At 34.4% G+C, this 17,472-nt stretch overlaps 3 protein-coding genes across 3 annotated transcripts; 1 reads left to right on the top strand and 2 right to left on the bottom strand.

Moving 5' to 3' along the window:
• Positions 1–1,713: 1,713 nt before the first annotated feature.
• On the bottom strand, positions 1,714–5,845 carry LOC120145005 (ASC1-like protein). The gene is made up of 7 exons (XM_039158920.1): positions 5,591–5,845; positions 3,696–3,922; positions 3,436–3,591; positions 3,144–3,329; positions 2,548–2,732; positions 2,314–2,379; positions 1,714–2,054 (listed from the first exon to the last, which is right to left on the bottom strand). The coding sequence occupies exons 1-6, from the start codon at positions 5,726–5,728 to the stop codon at positions 2,354–2,356; spliced, it is 918 nt and encodes a 305-aa protein (XP_039014851.1). The 5' UTR covers positions 5,729–5,845; the 3' UTR covers positions 1,714–2,054; positions 2,314–2,353.
• A 4,352-nt stretch (positions 5,846–10,197) lies between these two features.
• Positions 10,198–10,846, top strand: LOC120145006 (serotonin N-acetyltransferase 2, chloroplastic-like). Its single transcript, XM_039158921.1, has one exon. It carries the CDS (start codon positions 10,234–10,236, stop codon positions 10,759–10,761), a length of 528 nt encoding a protein of 175 aa, XP_039014852.1. The 5' UTR covers positions 10,198–10,233; the 3' UTR covers positions 10,762–10,846.
• Positions 10,847–15,190: 4,344 nt separating this feature from the next.
• Positions 15,191–15,870, bottom strand: LOC120145085 (basic leucine zipper 43-like). The gene has a single exon (XM_039158986.1). It carries the CDS (start codon positions 15,807–15,809, stop codon positions 15,216–15,218), a length of 594 nt encoding a protein of 197 aa, XP_039014917.1. The 5' UTR covers positions 15,810–15,870; the 3' UTR covers positions 15,191–15,215.
• Between the last annotated feature and the right edge of the window lie 1,602 nt (positions 15,871–17,472).

Genomic DNA, 17,472 nt, shown 5'->3' with positions numbered 1-17,472 from the left:
AAAGGAGAGACATTTAACAGTTGATACCCGTAGTACTTTGGATTTATTTGGGTTTTTTAAATATACATATATACAAATAATACATAAAAAAACAAAAAGATTCAAATTGTTAGGTTTCCACTCAGTCGATAGAGGAATTAGAGTATTTTTATTATTAAAATTTATAAAATAGTTATTTGATTATTTATTATGTTTTAAATTTATTTTTTTTGTTAAAAAATTAATAGCAGTCTGAGACATATATTAATCTGTTGATTGAGATATATAAAATATGATCTCAAATGATTATCATATCTCAGTCAACATGTTAACGTCAAACTCAGATGATCGTTATTTTTTAACGGAAAATGACGAGTTTTAAACATAATGAATAGTCGAGTGATATTTTATAACTTTTAATAGTCCAAAGACTCAACAAAGTAACTCTCTATAATTAAGGGACCATTTTATAACTTTTAGTAATAAAAAAACTCAATAAAATAATATTTTATAATCAAGAACCATTTGTATACTTTATTTAAAAGAAATAAAATCATATTAAAATAAAATATCAAATTGTTTAGCTAAAGTAAAGGGAAAATGATGTTAACTTGAAAATTAGTTTTTCTTTGAATTCATAAATTTTGAATTCTACTTGAACTCAAAAATAGATTCATTATTTATTATTAACTTAAATAATTTAAAATTTTAAAAAATAACTTTTAATCGAATTTAATTTTTTCACCCTAAATATATTTACATATTTTCTTATATAAAGCATGTTATATATATATATATATATGGGTTAGATCCACTTAAACAATGTAAAAAAATTTGTTTTACACAGATTTAGGACCGTTGGATGAGTAAAAATAGATGGCTCAGATTGACTCCTTGTTTTTTTCCAAGTGAATATCTTCACATATCCTACTGTTAACCTAAGTCATCTATTTTCACTCATCCAACGGTTCTAAATCTGTGTAAAACTAGAAGAATTTTACATTGTATAACTGAATCTACACTATAGTCTTTAAAAGATTATTTATCAAAATAATACAAATCACGTCAATTGAAAAATATTTAAGGTATGTTAGGTTTAGCAATAGGAAAAATATAAATTTGATAATGGTCAATGTAGAACATTCTAATAATTAGAATAGCAAGTCCATTTAAATGTTTGACCAAATTAAACCAAGGCTCTTAACCTTGTGGTCGTAGGATCGAGTCTCACAGTGGATAATTCATAATTCGGAGGTCTCCCACGGAAGCTGCTCTCAACCTGGCGTTGGGGGCAGCCTACTATCCTACCTCCCCTTACCCCATTATATATAGAATAAGGATCATCTATTTTTTAATGAGGAAACAATCACATGGATACACGTTTGCCATAAAAGATTTTTACTTGTCATTTGGATCGTTTTTGTCAATTCAACAACCACCTTTGCCCACAATTCAACCCACACTAAATTTCACTTGCAATTTAGTCCCTCAAAGTCCCATAAGTTCAAATTTTGAGTCGGACAAGTTGCATGACAATGTGAAGTCACAATTCATGAATTGACAGAACCTAAATGAAGAATTAGATCCGGTAAAGATATGAACATAACAAGAATTTGATCGATAGCATTAGAAAATTTAGCATCAAGTACATATAGGGTTTAGGGTTACTTGTCCATGGACACTATCAGCGAATAGAACTCGGGATTCGGTATTAAAATAATCGGTTTCAGTCCGAAAAAATAATTACCCTTTACTAAAAATATGCTCAGTATGGAGACATGAATCTACAACTATGTTATGAGCTTCAATTTAAGACGAAACAAGCAATAAGAAACAGAATCCATAAGCAAACTCTCAGCTTGGCTGCAGAGTTATCTTTGAGTTGATGAATTACAGAGTTCCATTGTAAAATGTAATTTTACTACAATTTGCCAGTGAGGCGGTCGAAGTAGACCCAGTGGAACGCTCTGAAATGCTTCTGTGAGTCGTCACGGCAACGATATAAAATAGAGATGCAAGTATACCATTCAGATTAAAAGAATATCAATGGCTGAAACCCCATCCGTTCTGCACAAGTACACAAACAAGAGACTGTTGCATCAGTTTACATAGAAGACGATGAAAGTATGGTGAAAACCAAAACTTTTCACAAAAGGAATGTGTTGTCACTCAGTGCACTTGTTTGAAATGATATATATATATGTGTGTGTGTGTCAGTGTATGTATATGAGCAATATGAGGCTTTCTTTTTGGATAGTTCACGTTGCCTGTGATTGAATCCCGATCACTAAAACTAAGAGTATATAGGAGGATTTCACATAAAAAAGTTTACCCTTTCACAAGTCATGTTAATTCAGTATTTCTTCTTTCCAGATCAATCTTCATGTTCATCTTCAGAATCTGCATAAGATAATAAAAGGGCAAAACGGCGATTAAAGATAAAAGAGTTACGACGTGAAAAGAAAACCAGTTGAAAGCAGATTCTACAAATGGAACATAAGCTAGTCGACAATATAAATACATACAAGCAATAAATCATGTTTAGCATGTCAGAAATGCTGTCCTTACCAGATCTAACATCTTCACTGAGTTTGCCTCTTGCTTGGATTTGTTTGACAAGCATTCGATACATAAGTACCCACCAATAGATATGAAGAACCAGCAGGCAAAATAGGAGGGTGTTGAACAGATAATAAGAAATCGGTCCATCTACGGGATGTTTTTCCTTGTCCAATGCAAGGAGAACTTCATAACTGCAATAGACAAGTGATATAAGATAGACGAAAAGAACAAAATTAGAAATGCAATCTTAAAACCCCGGAACTCACCATTGTTAACCATATATCGGGGGAAAAGGGTTAAACTTTCAATGGTGAGAAATGTGGAGTTCTTTTAGTAATCATTCAGTGTATTATCGAAGTTTCTAATTCATTTCAGATTACATATAGAGATGTCAAATATAAATCTAACAGTAACAGGACTATTCCAATGTCTAGGTCTTACACAGGGGATTAAAACTGAAAAAACCAAGAAAAGTTATGTTTCTTTCCTAATCTCTATATAGGAAGCAAGACAGCATACGTGAATCGATTCAGGTGAGGTTCTCAAGTTCTTAAGAAGAAACCTTACAGAAGTTGGGCAGAATATCAGACATGAATTCGAACCTTGTACTCCAGAGGATCCAGAACGGGTAGTAAATGAGGCGCAGTAAGATCCAAGACAAAACAAAAACTAGAAATGCAGAGCTAGCAAGTGTTTCAGCCCCACTATATTTGCTCATTTTCCCTATCTCAAGAAATACATCGCTAGCATCGTGAATTGCGAAAACAACCGAACCAACACGAGCAAATCTGAAAGAAACTGGCATAAGGAAAGAACCACCATTCTATAAAATTAAAAAAAATCTACAAGCCTAATATCCTATATTGGAGTAAGAAAGAACCTGTTGAAGCATACCTAAATATGTAAGATAACACGATGAGGATGACAGTTGCAACATGATGACCCATGGAGACTCCAAAGTCAGAACGCCTTGTTTCCCAGAAAATCAAAGCAAATATAGAGTACGCATAAAATCCAGCAACATACATATAAAGTCCCTTTAACTTCAATCTGGAAAAGAAACATAACAGATCCTCATATCTCTGAATGTTTAAGCAAGAATTGATCGAGTGAAAGGCACAGTTATATCTATTGCTGATGTCAATGAAACTTACTTAATTTTCTGATCAGGCCAGACCTGGTCTCCAGGTCCTACCCAAAAGTTTCTGGTATTTGTAAACCAGGGCTCGTTGTAAGTTACATAGAGAGCCAGAACCTCAGCTGAAAGATAATAAATGCATTTCCAAGCAGACTCCTTAAATTTTATAATCTTCTTTTTCTCTTCTGTATCACTATCCAGCATCTCATGCCCCTTCCCAAAAATCAAACGCCTTCCAATTTTCTGAAACCATGTAAGATATTTTCAAAATGGTGACAGATAAAAAGGAGAGGAAACAAAGGAGAGGACCAAAGTAGCTACACCGAGATAGAAACTATATTACATGGAAATCAATATGCCAAGACATATGCTACGATATACTTCATCTGTGCTTATTCTTATCAACCATGAAACTTTTGTCTGTACTCAAATATCACCTTACTTTATAATTAATTTCAAGTCATTTAGCAAGTAAATTGTAACAAAATGTATCCCTATGTGGGGTTTCAAACTTTAGTCAAAAAACTAATATATCAACACCAATAGCACTGGCATTAACATGAAATAATCTAAAAGCAAATCCACCGCATAATCCCGCACATTAAAGTCACCTATCAACAGGAGGGTAAAAGAATCTACAGTTATTTGTTGAACAATTCATAAACATACAAGAATTGTTCAAACAACAACATCGTCTGAGGCTTTACCAATATATGAAGTGGTATGTCAAAACAATGACACAACACTTATATATTACTTGAAGCCCTTAGGAGAGCTCACAAAAGAACTAAATTTTAGTCATCCTCGGGAATGAATTCAAATTTCTTCATTCCCAAGTGCCAAGCGCTTTAAAACCAAAATGGTCATTTCCACTTATTTTCATTCTCTCCTCCAGTCCTCCTGACATTAATCAACCCGTCAAACATCTAAGTAGACTAAGCAGAGCTTGAACCAAGCTAACATGTACCTGATATAGAACTAAAACTCAGCTAAACATGTAGCAAAAGAAATATAATTTTTACTGTGTCTTAGAAGATACAAATTGTTAGCCGAAAGCAAGTCTTTCGGAGTAAAAATTAGAAATTTGAGAAGAACAAAAGCATGGAATAATTACATTACAACCATCATGCAGTAGGTCCAAAGTTCAAACTTCTTGATCTTATCTTCAAATGTCAGCAACATAAACGAGAGTTTTTCAACAACATAGTTTTAGCTTGTAGAACAATGCAATGGTACGACAAACCAAGACCAATAGGGACAATAATTTAAAGTCAAGGATTCAAACACTAAAGGGAAAAATGTTCAAACACTAAAGGGAAAAATGATCTACAGTATACTTTGACATAGTTGAGGGAAGAATGAGAGCTATACCCCATCGAGTAGCCCAAAGGGAAACTTAGATAAAGAAAACACACAGCCATCCAATAGTAATGTATTTACATAGACAACTAAACTCTCATTAAAAGTTAAATTGCAAAAGAAAACTTGCTCAAATGATTCTCCATATCTTAATCTTCATTCAAATTCCTAATTTTCTTTTAAATTCAGTTCTAATTCATGTTTTATTCATTTTAAATATCAATAACCAAAACCAAACAGAAGTATGATCTAATTCCCAGAACCAAACAGTAAGAAATAAGCATAAATGTAAATGTAATACCATTCACATGCAGCAAAAAATAAGCAGCAGTGAGAACAAGTAAAAAATCATGAATCTTATATAGGTCAATTCTAGAACAACAAAAAAAAAACCCATCAAAGCAATTCAATAAAGATAAAAAAGTAACATCAAATACACCAGAAAGAAACAAAATTTCTAAACTTTTGACTTTTTTTCATTCAAAGCAATGAAAAAAATCCAATCAAGTCATCATAAAGATGAATAAAATAGAATTAAAAAAAATCAAGTACCTCAAACATGAATCTATCGAGAAAGAAACGAACAGAGGGGAAAAACAGAGCAAAGAAAGGAAGGACAATGAAATCGCCATAAGCAGGGTAAGCTTCCTGCTCCCAATCGATTGATTCGATAAATTGAACCGAACCCATTTTTGATTAGCGATGTTTGATCCAATTTTTTTTCTCGGGAAACAATCAGAAAAAAAATGAACAAGAGGAACGGTGTGAACTGTGGATCACATGCACAGAGACAGTCACAAACAACGTCATCGGCTTCTCTGTTTCTATCTTCTATTTTTTTACTTTATTTATGGTTTTATTTTTTCCAGTCCCTATACGCTTTGGACTTTTAAAATTTAATTCCCTTTCTTTTAATTCCAATAATTTAATCCAGTTTTTTGTTACTTAAAATTAAAGTCTAATAAATAATAATAAATTCTATTAAAATTTAAATAAATGTATTTTAATATTTGAAATTTTGATTTACAAATTATAAAATAATAGACAACACGTATTCAAATTTAATAAAGTTCTCATACGATTTAATGATTAAAGGTCAATACAAATTATTATAAAACTCAAACACCTTATCAACATTGAAAGATACACTATTAATATTAACATAAAAATACATAAAATAATGACGACACTACTCAGACAAAATCAATTAATGACGGATCTATAAATATTTTTCAGGGTAGGTCAGATAATTGTGAACTTTTGTCGATAAAAATATCTATATAATTCAAACATGAATAAACTAAAGATAATCAAATAATAGTTACCTAGAGAGATGGTGTTAGTTCAAATCTTGAGTAAATAATATTAATTATTATTCAATAAAACAATATTTTTTCAAATCAACCAAATAAAAGGACTAAACTCTTAGAGAAAAAAGTATAGGGACTATATTTTGAAAATTCCAATAGTACAAAGACTGAGATTGGAATTAAACCTTTATTTATATTTTTACTATTTATTTTTTATTTCAATGAAACGAAAAAGTATGTTTTCCTAAAAGCCAAAAGCTGATGGGAAAAATAATGAATGGGATAGAATCTCAGTATTAATTACCCTTGGTTTTGTTATATTTTCTAAATTGCCACTACTTTTTCGGTTCACCATGTTGCCCTTACGTTGAAATTGCCGATAAGGTAAGGGTGTTCATAATTCAATTAAAACCGAATTAATCAAGTGAATCAAAATTTTGGTAGGTTAATTTTATAATTCAGTTGATTAATGATTAATGATTAATGTGTTTTTAAATTTTGGTTTAAAATCGGTTAATTAACTAAATTAACTAAAATTATTAAATATTTGATATTATATATATATTATTTAGTTTTAGAGTTGTTTAAACTTCGATTTTAACCGAATTAACTGAATAAACAAAAAATATTAAATATTAAATATATATTATTTATAAATTTTGGTTAATTTGATTAACCGACCAAATAACCGAACCTAGTTTGGGTTGATTAAATTTTTTGAATAAAATTTAGTTCGATTAACAGTTAAAGTGATAAAAAACAATTAATGAAATTTGAGTAATTCAGTCAGTTAATCAAATTAACCGTTTGAACACCCCTACCTACAAGACATAGTAGACCCGGTTTGGTTCGCTTACTTTAATCACTTTAATTTTAAAAAAAAAATTAATTATAAAAATAAAAAAAATAATGTCATAAAAATTATTAATGGTATAAATTAATGCTTTTGATTAACCAAGTTAAGGTAATTACAAAGTAATATATGTTCTAAATAATCTCAGCCATTTGACAATGAACGCTCAATAACCTTGTTACAGTCGTTGGTGCTCAAACCCGTGACTTCTAGGAACAACAACGGTTCCTTTAATCATTGAGGTAAGTTGGTTCGTGTTAATGAAATAAATTAGAGTGATTAAAATAGGAACAATTTGAAAGTCGAGTAGTTAAATTGAAAATCTTTGAACTTTAGTTATAAAATAGGAGTGAGAAGATAGTTGAGTGATAAATGATGTAGTTCACCCATAAAAAAACACAGCACCATCAAGCTTTCAACGATGAAAATGAAACAAAGAATAAACGTTAGATATTAGACATTAAAACGGACCAAAATTGATAGTTTAAACACTAAACTCGCAATTTACCCATAATAATGCCAATGGGAATTTTTTTTCAACGGTCAAAATTACAGCTACCCACTCACACGTTTGATTCAATAAACAGAATCTGTGTCCATTTATTACTACAAGTTATGATTGTATCATCATCATTTTCCCAGAAAAAAATTGTGGTCAAAACTGGTCAATTGGTGTTGCAGTAGTAAGTAGTAGAAACAATTGCAGATAAAATCAGAGCTCACCCACTTTTTTGCCCTATTGAAAGGCCTTTAATGATCCGAAGGTAAGATAATAGATTGTTCCAAACGTCAGGTTGAAAGTAGTTTCTGTGGAGACCTCCAAATTATGAATTACTCCCGTAAAATTCGATCCCACAACCCTAAAATTAAGAGCCTTGTACTCTACCAACTGAACTAGACGGACAATTCATTAAAGGCTGAGAGAGAGAGAGAGCGCTAAATTTTGGTGACATTTTGTTGGGACTAAAAGGCCCACAAATAGGAAGGGCACATGGTGTCTTATTAGAATAAGTAAAAAAATATGACATCTTCTCGTATATTTGTTTAGGGGAGACACTAAATTTTTTATGTCTCTTCGTGAAGACGTCGAGTGGTAACATCTTTTTCATTTCAATATAAGTACAACTCTACCCGAAAAAAAAATAAAATTCGATGGTCTTTACTTGTAATTTTTTCACTTTTCTAATTGAGTGATTTTTTCCTTCCTAAAGTATATATACATGTGTGTAGGACATAATGTTAAAAATAATCTCTATCGTTTACTAAAATGATAGTTTTATCCCTTATTCTTTGTTTGGAGCATTTTAGCTTCCAACGTTTCATTTTTGGACAAAAAACTCCCTCTATAGATGAAAACAATTAGTTAACACATAATTAACACTTTAAAATATGAGTCCTTTTAAACCTAAAATGAAACGTTCAGGGCTAAAATGCTCCAGAAAAATAGAATAAAAGCTAAAATGATTATTTTGTTAAATGTTAGGAGCTTTTTTTGTCTTAAAATAAAATGTTGGGTCTAAAATATTCCAAAAAATAGAATAAGGGGCAAAATGACCCTTTTGGTAAATATTAGGGGTTAGTTTTAGTATTATGCCTATATATAGGGATGACAATTCGAAAGGTTGGGATGTGATACTCAAATTTGATTTGATATTATAATAATAAAATTTGAGTATGAAAACGATGTTCGAAGATGGTGGTATGAGTTTGTTAGATTAAATGATAAAAAAATTGATATCTCTTCATATAAAGTCTTTGAATTTATTATTTATCGGATCAATCCATAAACTTTTTGAAAACTCAAATTTAAATCGATTTTCAATTTTCAATTTTCAATTTTTTAGCAGCTTATCCGGGGATTTAAATGAACAGAGCATTCGATAAATTGTTCATGAATCGTTCGTACAACATTCATTTATGACTTAAGGATCACATTTGTTCCTGTAGTAGACTCAATTTATCATTTTTGCCTCTATCATGTTTTCGCATCAATTTAGCCCTCATTGTTATCTAATTGCGTCATTCTATACCTATCCCTAACTTAAAACCCTAATCATACATCTTAAGTTAAAGTTTAAGGTTTGACATTTATAGGTTAGAGGTTATGAGGTTATGGTTTAAGGTTTATAATTTAGGGTTTTAAGTTAGGGGTAGGTATATAATGATGCAATTGAGCAACTTCGAGGGCGCAATTGAGCAACTTCGAGGGCGCAATTGAGCAACTTCGAGGGCTAAATTGATACAAGAATACGATAGGAGCGAATGTGATAAATTGAGTCTACTACAGTAGCAAAAGTTACCATTTTGCCTTCATTTATTAAGGTAAAGAAGCAAGTACGAATGGAACTTTTATTTTAATTTAATAAACGAACAAACACGAAAAGAGACATGTTCAATTTGTTTATCTTCATGAAAAAACCCATGTATATGTTCTTTTATTGACTCATTTATAAGCCTTTTTAACCTGAAACTGATGGGTTCCAATCTAATAGGGTTAAATTTTTTATAAAAAAAATCATATTTGGATTGAATCAAGTCGGGTTTTTTAAGAGAGTGAGGTCGATTCGAGTTCGAGTGGAGGTTGAAAAAAACTCCGACCTGACCCAGGGATGTAATGTAATTTTCTTAAAAAAATTATTACTTTTTAATTAAGTCATTATTTTATACCAAGTTGAGTTGGATCATTTCAAGTCAGATTTATTCTATAAAATTTCATATTGAATCGTCGAGTGAAATATATAAACTTTTCGACCCGAGTAAAATCAGATAAAATTATAATTTTTAAATCGATCAATTCGAGTGAAAGATATATATTTTTCAAATTAATTAAAGTTGTCCAAAAACCTGACAAAAAAAAACCGTGTCCATCTCTGCCTGGGCCAATAAAGATCCACTTTTTCCCGCCAATCCTATCAGTTTTTAACCTCCCAAGACCCACACACCCAACCGCCATTAACGACCACATAAATAAATCTCAAAGGAAAATAAAAAGGAGCCATCCTCCTTATCCATTCCATTTCATTTCTTCCCCAATGCTTCCGCGTGGCATCATCTCCAACTTCCGATCACCCGCCGCCATCCCTTTCCCGACGACATGCAAATACTCCATCTCCGACAAGGACCTCGAGTCCCGAGGCTTCGCCCTTCGCCGCACGATCTCCGATCTCAACCTCGACCACCTCAACTCCGTCTTCGTAGCCGTGGGATTCCCCAGGCGTGACCCGGAGAAGATCAAGCTGGCACTGGAACACACGCAGTCCCTGCTCTGGGTCGAGCACAAGAGGAGCCAGAAACCGGTGGCCTTCGCCAGAGCGACGGGGGACGGCGTTTTCAACGCCATAATATGGGACGTGGTGGTGGACCCTTCGTTCCAGGGGATCGGGCTCGGCAAAGCCGTGATGGAACGGCTGATCGAGGAACTGCTGGAGAAAGGTATTTGTAACATTGCTTTGTACTCGGAGCCTAGAGTCTTGGGGTTCTATAGGCCTCTAGGGTTCGTATCCGATCCCGATGGGATTAGAGGCATGGTCTACTCTAGAAAGCAAAACAAGAAGAAATAATCTGTTTTCCCTTTCTTCATTCCAGCTTCAAATTTATTTACAGAATCATGTTCATCATTCAATCAAAATCGAAGCTTTTTCCCATTATTGTTTATTATAATTGTCACGGTTTTCTACATTTTATTCCTTTTAGATTAGATACAGAATCACGTATAGATATATATTATATAAGGAAAGAGATGAAGAGAGAGAGAGTCATGATCCTCTTTTTAACTATGTATGACGAATCATTTAGTGTCGATGTTAAACCTAAAATCACGACGATTATTCGTAATAAATAATAATACATCACATACATTTGTCATGATTATATTAAGAAATTATAATTGGTTAGAAAATATAAAATTTTGAAAGTTTCTAAGCACTTTCGAAATGTTAATCAATGAAGGAGTTCTTCCATAAATTTCAATAAATAAAAAATAAAATAACGAAAGTATGCTTTACGGTAAATGTTTGAAGGAAGTTAGTCAAACTGCTTTTGTTAAAGGGAGAAGTATTATTGATAACATCTTGTTGGCTCAAGAACTTGTGAAGGGTTATGCGAGGAAGACTCTTTCACCTCGGTGTGCTATCAAAGTGGATCTCCAAAATGTAAGGTCGTAGTTAGACTGTTAGAGATCCTGTGCAAATTCTTGTAAAGGGGTCCTTAGATCTCGAACTTGTTACACTGAGCAAGCACACTTGCATTGTTTTTCCTAAAAATAATTTTACTTGTTAACGAGATTCGAACTTAAGATCAACAAAGTCATGGGTCCAATGATCTAACCACTGCTCTATACCTGTTTTTCTACTTCTTAATGACAATAACTGATAGATATATTTTATTTTGGGACCTTGTTTTTTGAGGCCCTGCGCCGTCGTGCACTCTGCGCTCCCTCAACTATGCCCCTGCCAAAAGGCTTTTGACAGTATATTTTGGGACTTCATCCTTAGGGCCTTAGAAGCTGTGGGACTGCTTGACAAGTTCAAAAATTGGATTAGGGTTTGTCTGACTAGTGCTAAGTTCTCTATTGCATTTAATGGGAGTTTAGTGGGACTTTTTGGGGGTGCTAGAGGCATTAGATCCCTTCTCCCCTACTTGTTTGTCCTGGCCATGAGCGTGTTGTCTAGTCTCCTGGATCTGGCTGCTGCGAGTAGGATCTTCAAGTTTCATCTCAAATGCTAAAAAATTGATCTTACTCATCTTTGTTTTGTTGATGATTTGCTCATTTTTTGTAAGAGCTCCCTGGATTTCATACCAAGTGTTCAAGCTGTTTTGGAAAAGTTTTATCTTTTGTCTAGATTAAAGCTCTCTAAGAGTGAGCTATTCACCTCGGGTGTTAATTTGAATGAGATGGAGTCTATCAAAGGGACTACAAGGTTCGTTGACCAGCTCCAGTTAGGTACTTGGGGGGTGCCTCTGGTCATCAGGAAGCTATCTGACAAGGATTACTTTTCCCTACTGGATAGGATGAGTGCTAGACTGAACTGCTAGTCTTCTAAGAGTTTAAGCTATGTTGGTAGGGTGTAACTCAGTCTTGTTTAGCATTGTTAATTTCTGGTGTCGGTAGTTAATCTTCACTAAGGCGATGATGAAGAGAATTGAGCAGATGTGTATGAGATTCTTCTGAAAGGGCAATGACTCCTCGATGACTGGAGGAAAATTTGCTACCCTAAGACTCAGAGAGGACTTGGTTTGAAGGATATCTACTGTTAAAACAAAGCCAATATGTTTCAGCTTATTAGTAACATATTGACATATAGTGGTTCTATGTGGGTTGTTTGGGTGAAAGCATATGTTATTAAGGAGGAGGATTTTTGACAGATTAGGGGGAGGCCGGTGCCTTCTTCTCTATAGTTATTGATTTGAATGTCGTTAGAACTACACATAGGTTGGTATGGTTTCTTGGTCATATGCCCAGGCATTCGATTATTATCTGGTTAATTATTCTTGATAGGCTGGTTAGAATGAAGATTGTTGCTTCTGGCCTCTGGTAATGTTGAGGAGTCTAGGAACCATATGTTTTTTTGGTGTGATTTTTTTAGGGACGTTTGGAGGCTGCTTTGAAATTGTGTGGGATCTCTAAGCGTTTTCTAGCTGGGATGAGGAGCAACAATGGGTCCTAACAAGGCTTAAGGGGAAATTCATGCAGGTTATATATATATATATATATATGGAGGAGGTAGAACAATAATTACTATGCTGTTTATTACGAGATCCTTTCGACATTTAAATAATAGTACTATTCATTGCAGAAACTATTACTATTATTTAACATGGGAGAGTTTCATACATTCTGAAACTAGATATCTAAAAGGACTAAGAATTCAACCCATCTACCACCAGCTGCTGCAAATTTTCAACAACGAAATTGCTAGCCTTTTTCGACTTTTGTCACCTGACAAAGATAGAACATAGGTTTCCAGGCAGTAAACTGCAGTAAAAAACCAGCCAGAATGTTTCAATTCAACAACAAAAAACCCAGAAATCAAAGGAATCATAGACACCAAACCAAGGGTATTGAACAAAGAGATTACCTGAGAGCATTGGAACATGAAATCAAGAGACGTATTTAGCATGGTGCAAGAAAGCAGCAGAGCAAAGAACCGAAGCAATGAAGGCGAAAATCCCCAGACCGATCATCAGTGAAATCCCAGCTATGACCAAATCCATCAACGAGTGAACACCTAGCCCCATCAAAATCGACATTTTTTTTATTCTTCAATGACGAAAAGATGGAGTTTTCAAGATTGGGTTTTTTATTTTCTTTTTAATTCGTATAGAGAAACGGAACAATCTCTCACCGCTCTTTGGAAAAATTGGATCTTCCCTTGTATGTTGGAATAGGTGTAAAGAGAGGGGGAGGATTTTAAGACAGAAGTAGCCCAGAGCCTGGAACACATATATTCTTTTCGCATCACATCCTTGATGCCCTTGGCAGTTACCGTTCTGTTTCTATCTTTTGGATAAACTATACAATTGGTCCTTTATGTTCGAATAATTTTTCGTTTTAGTCACTATTGGATCTGTGAAAATGATACCAATCCATCATTTTTACATTTTGGTAAGAATTTCCAGGCAGTTTTACAGGACAACATTTCCACTATGTTTCTTCATGGTCTCAAAGCCTTCTCTTTTCCAAAGAAAAAAATTGTTATACTTCCGAAGATAGATCTCTATAAACACTGAAATCCCCGTTCAACTAAATATATTGAAAATTACAAATACTTCATTAGTCAACTATAATGCACTAAGATGAAATTCAAAATTCAAGTATCAAATCTATTTAAATCGTCAGCCTATTAGTATCCATGATGACATTACCAAAAGACAATGATCAATGGTTATTCTCTCGCCGGTCGCAACTTTCCGTTCGAACTAGAAGAGGCGAATCATTCACGGTCGACAAAACTCTTTTATTCTCATTACAATCCGTTCCATAAAGAATCCTCCATATATCTGATTCTTACCTTGAGCAAGAACTATAGAGGTAGTGCAACCATCACCAGCAAGGTCATTTGTTTTTGCACCAGCTTGCCTCACTAATTTAACTCCAACATTCTCCAATGGATCCTTCAACTCATTCTAAACAAATTGAGATATAATTTTGGAAAGAAAATACAAAATCTTGAATACATTAGGATTAGAATTAGAAGCTTATGTAGTTGAACGATGCATCTTTAGGTGCACCTTTAGAATCAACTTGTGAACTGCTTTAGAGTCTTCAGCTTTACTTGTTTGTCCCTTTAAAGGACAAGCAAAACCTGCAGGTTTTATAGATAGAACTTACTGTTTATGCAGTGGGATCACTGTTCAAGCAGGAACCTGAACCGTAGGTTGTGCTTAGGTTCATTTTTGGTGAAAAAAACGTAAGCTTGGAGCTGAAAACTCTAAGTTTAAGACCAAGCCAATTGTTGTAAAAAAAAGTACTTTGGGGGTGGGGGTCATATTTAGTGGATAGCCTTTTACAAAATGTTTTGCACAGTTAGAGTAACTATTTTCAATGATGAATCCACTAGCAACACCATTTTCCACCCCCATTTGTCCTCTTGCCCCCTGTTATTGTGAACAGCAATGGAGAAATGGCCTGGCTATGGGGCCACCACTCTAGAAGCAGTAAATTTGGCTATATATTTATAATTCGTGTTATAGGTCAAAATTCTTTACCTAATCCATATCTTAGGTGAAATTCTATTATTAGAGCTGGTTGGGTTCATAAAATGATTATTATATTAAATTCATGATTGAGTGTTTGATTTGTTTCTGAGTATGGACCACTGCTGATGCACATGTTGTTTTTAACGTTTTCGGATTAATGTTTATGCGGCGAGAAGAGCTGCAGACGAGTAAATATGATCAAAAGATGTTATTGCATGGTTGGATTATAGTCCCATACAGCCATAGAAAACCGAGGAACATATTATATATATATGTGTGTGTGTGTATATATATATATGGGAAGATGACTCTTATCTCAATGAAGCAAGTCAACTGAGTTAGCAATAGATTGATTTGTGGACTCAGCTTGCAAGTGAGCAGTGTTGCAGGAGATCTCTTCCAGCTCTCTGAATGCAAGGGAATAAGGGCTGCCTATTTTAATATCCGACAGCGTTTGGCGGAGATTGGAAGCTTCTTCCTTGAGCCTTGCATTCTCTTGAAGGACACGGTCATGGGACTCCGATACATGGTTTAACTTGTCTATGAGATTGTGGTTCTCATTACGAAGCCTGATGACATGTGACCAAAGTTCATCCAAGTGCTTCTGTTTCCGCATCCTCGACCGACGAGCGGACTCTCTGTTTGATATCATTCTCCGATGTTTCCTCTCGTCGATGATGTTTACCTGGTGCTCCTCGGCCTCATCTGAAGTTGAATTATTGCTGATACTGGAGGACAGCGCGGCGAACTCAAGGGAAGAGGGCGTGATGTGGGGATTCGGAAGGCTGCTAAAGAATGTGTTGAAGTGAGAAGATGGTATAGAGTTTTGCATCATGCCAAGGTTGGCCGGAATAAGGATCGGGTTTTCCGGTGCTAGGTAGTGAAGTCCTCTGAGCTCACTGGGAACCATGGTTTCTAAGTCGTGGAAGTCGGTGCCTGAAACCGAAGAAGGGTTCAATATGTTTAGTGAATGATTGTTGATGAATTTGAAGGTAAGGGAGGAAGGCACAAATGAAGAGCTTTTATAGAGGAAAATTGTTTTTAAGGTGGGCCAGTTTCAGCAACAAGTGTAACTGTAGGTATGCTTGTATGCATGTATGTAAGAAACCACTTGCTTTACATCACATACATATTTATTCATGCATATAGTACACGTACACATGTATTTATGTATGTCTGTATGCATGCATGCATGGGTATCATACTATCATCTGTGTATGTCATAAGAAATTTCAGATTTGGATAATCATATAGCATCTGATATAATGCTCAGAAAAGAGGAAACTTGCTGATGGAAAATTAAGAAATGGATTTGAAGTTACAGGAGAAGTTTTCTTACTTCAAAACACCAATTAGGGGAATAAAGCATTGTGCCTTGTGACGCAATCAACTCTAGTTTAAAAGGTAAACCATTCAACAAAACATAGTTTCTCATGACTAATTTAATTATAAATCAGATGACTCGTATAAGCACTTCAATTGTAAGACATAGTTTATCATCATGACCTAAAACCCCAGCAATCTCATCATCTTTCATTGAACTGACCTGCAAATAGTTTAATAGACGTTGACTAAACAACAAGCAATCTACATGTGGGAATAGTTCATTGCCTCTTAACTTGTTATCTGGTTTGTTTTTCTTTCATGACATATCATGGATTGACACGATCACCTTGTAAGTACCTAAAGTAGCTTTTAAAGTATATTTTTCAGTACCCGAGCATCAGTTGCTTGTTGAGGATTAATTAGTATATTGCATATGATGTATATCCCCTTGAGGCCCACTTCCAAACATGATAAGGGTGAGATTGTTGAAAGATAAAGATTAGATTATAAAAAAGTGTTGGCAAATCTGTTAATGGGAGTACAATATTCTAATCACATGTAATCTGTTGCCGCGTTTCGTAATACTACATGGTTTAGGTGCTTCTCCACTAATGGAACTACTCTTGTCTAGCTTCAGAAGAAGTGAACATGTTTCAAATGCAAGGCACCCAAGGTAGATTAGGTAAGATAATATTTAGATATCATGTGGGAGTGTTCTGCATCAGTGTTCATCCCAGCTAGGCTGTACGATGTCGAACACATCAATGTTTTATGCACACATATATGCATATATATGTGTGTGTGTTATACAGCACATGTATGAAACTGAAGAATAAGAGAAACTTTTTGAGCAACACCTGAAAAACCAAAGCTGACAAAGGAGTTGGACCAGACATGACTGAGTTATGGTCATCATTCCTACATCTTGGTAGCCTGTGGGTACCATCGCGTATGCTATTTGTGGAATGTGAATGACAAATTGGGCATCTCTCATTCATTAGTTCAGGTTCAGAAATTGAGCAACTGACATTTATGGCACTGAAAATCTTGCCATGTTCATTGGTGTTGTCCGCGTCGTTGTCGTTGTTACTATCCCGGGAACATCAACTGAAACCTGCAATATGTCATGGAATTCTAGCACTTCACGACACTTCCTGCCCTGATACGGCAGTCTAAAGCAATTAGTACTAATGCCAGTGAGATTTGTTCACCTTTTGGCCTATAACTTGCATCAAATGTATTATCTA

Source organism: Hibiscus syriacus, unplaced genomic scaffold (assembly GCF_006381635.1).
Source record: "Hibiscus syriacus cultivar Baekdansim isolate YM2019G1 unplaced genomic scaffold, ASM638163v2 tig00110893_pilon, whole genome shotgun sequence".
In the NCBI taxonomy this organism is placed as follows: domain Eukaryota; kingdom Viridiplantae; phylum Streptophyta; class Magnoliopsida; order Malvales; family Malvaceae; genus Hibiscus; species Hibiscus syriacus.
This window is presented reverse-complemented; position numbering and strand designations above follow the sequence as displayed.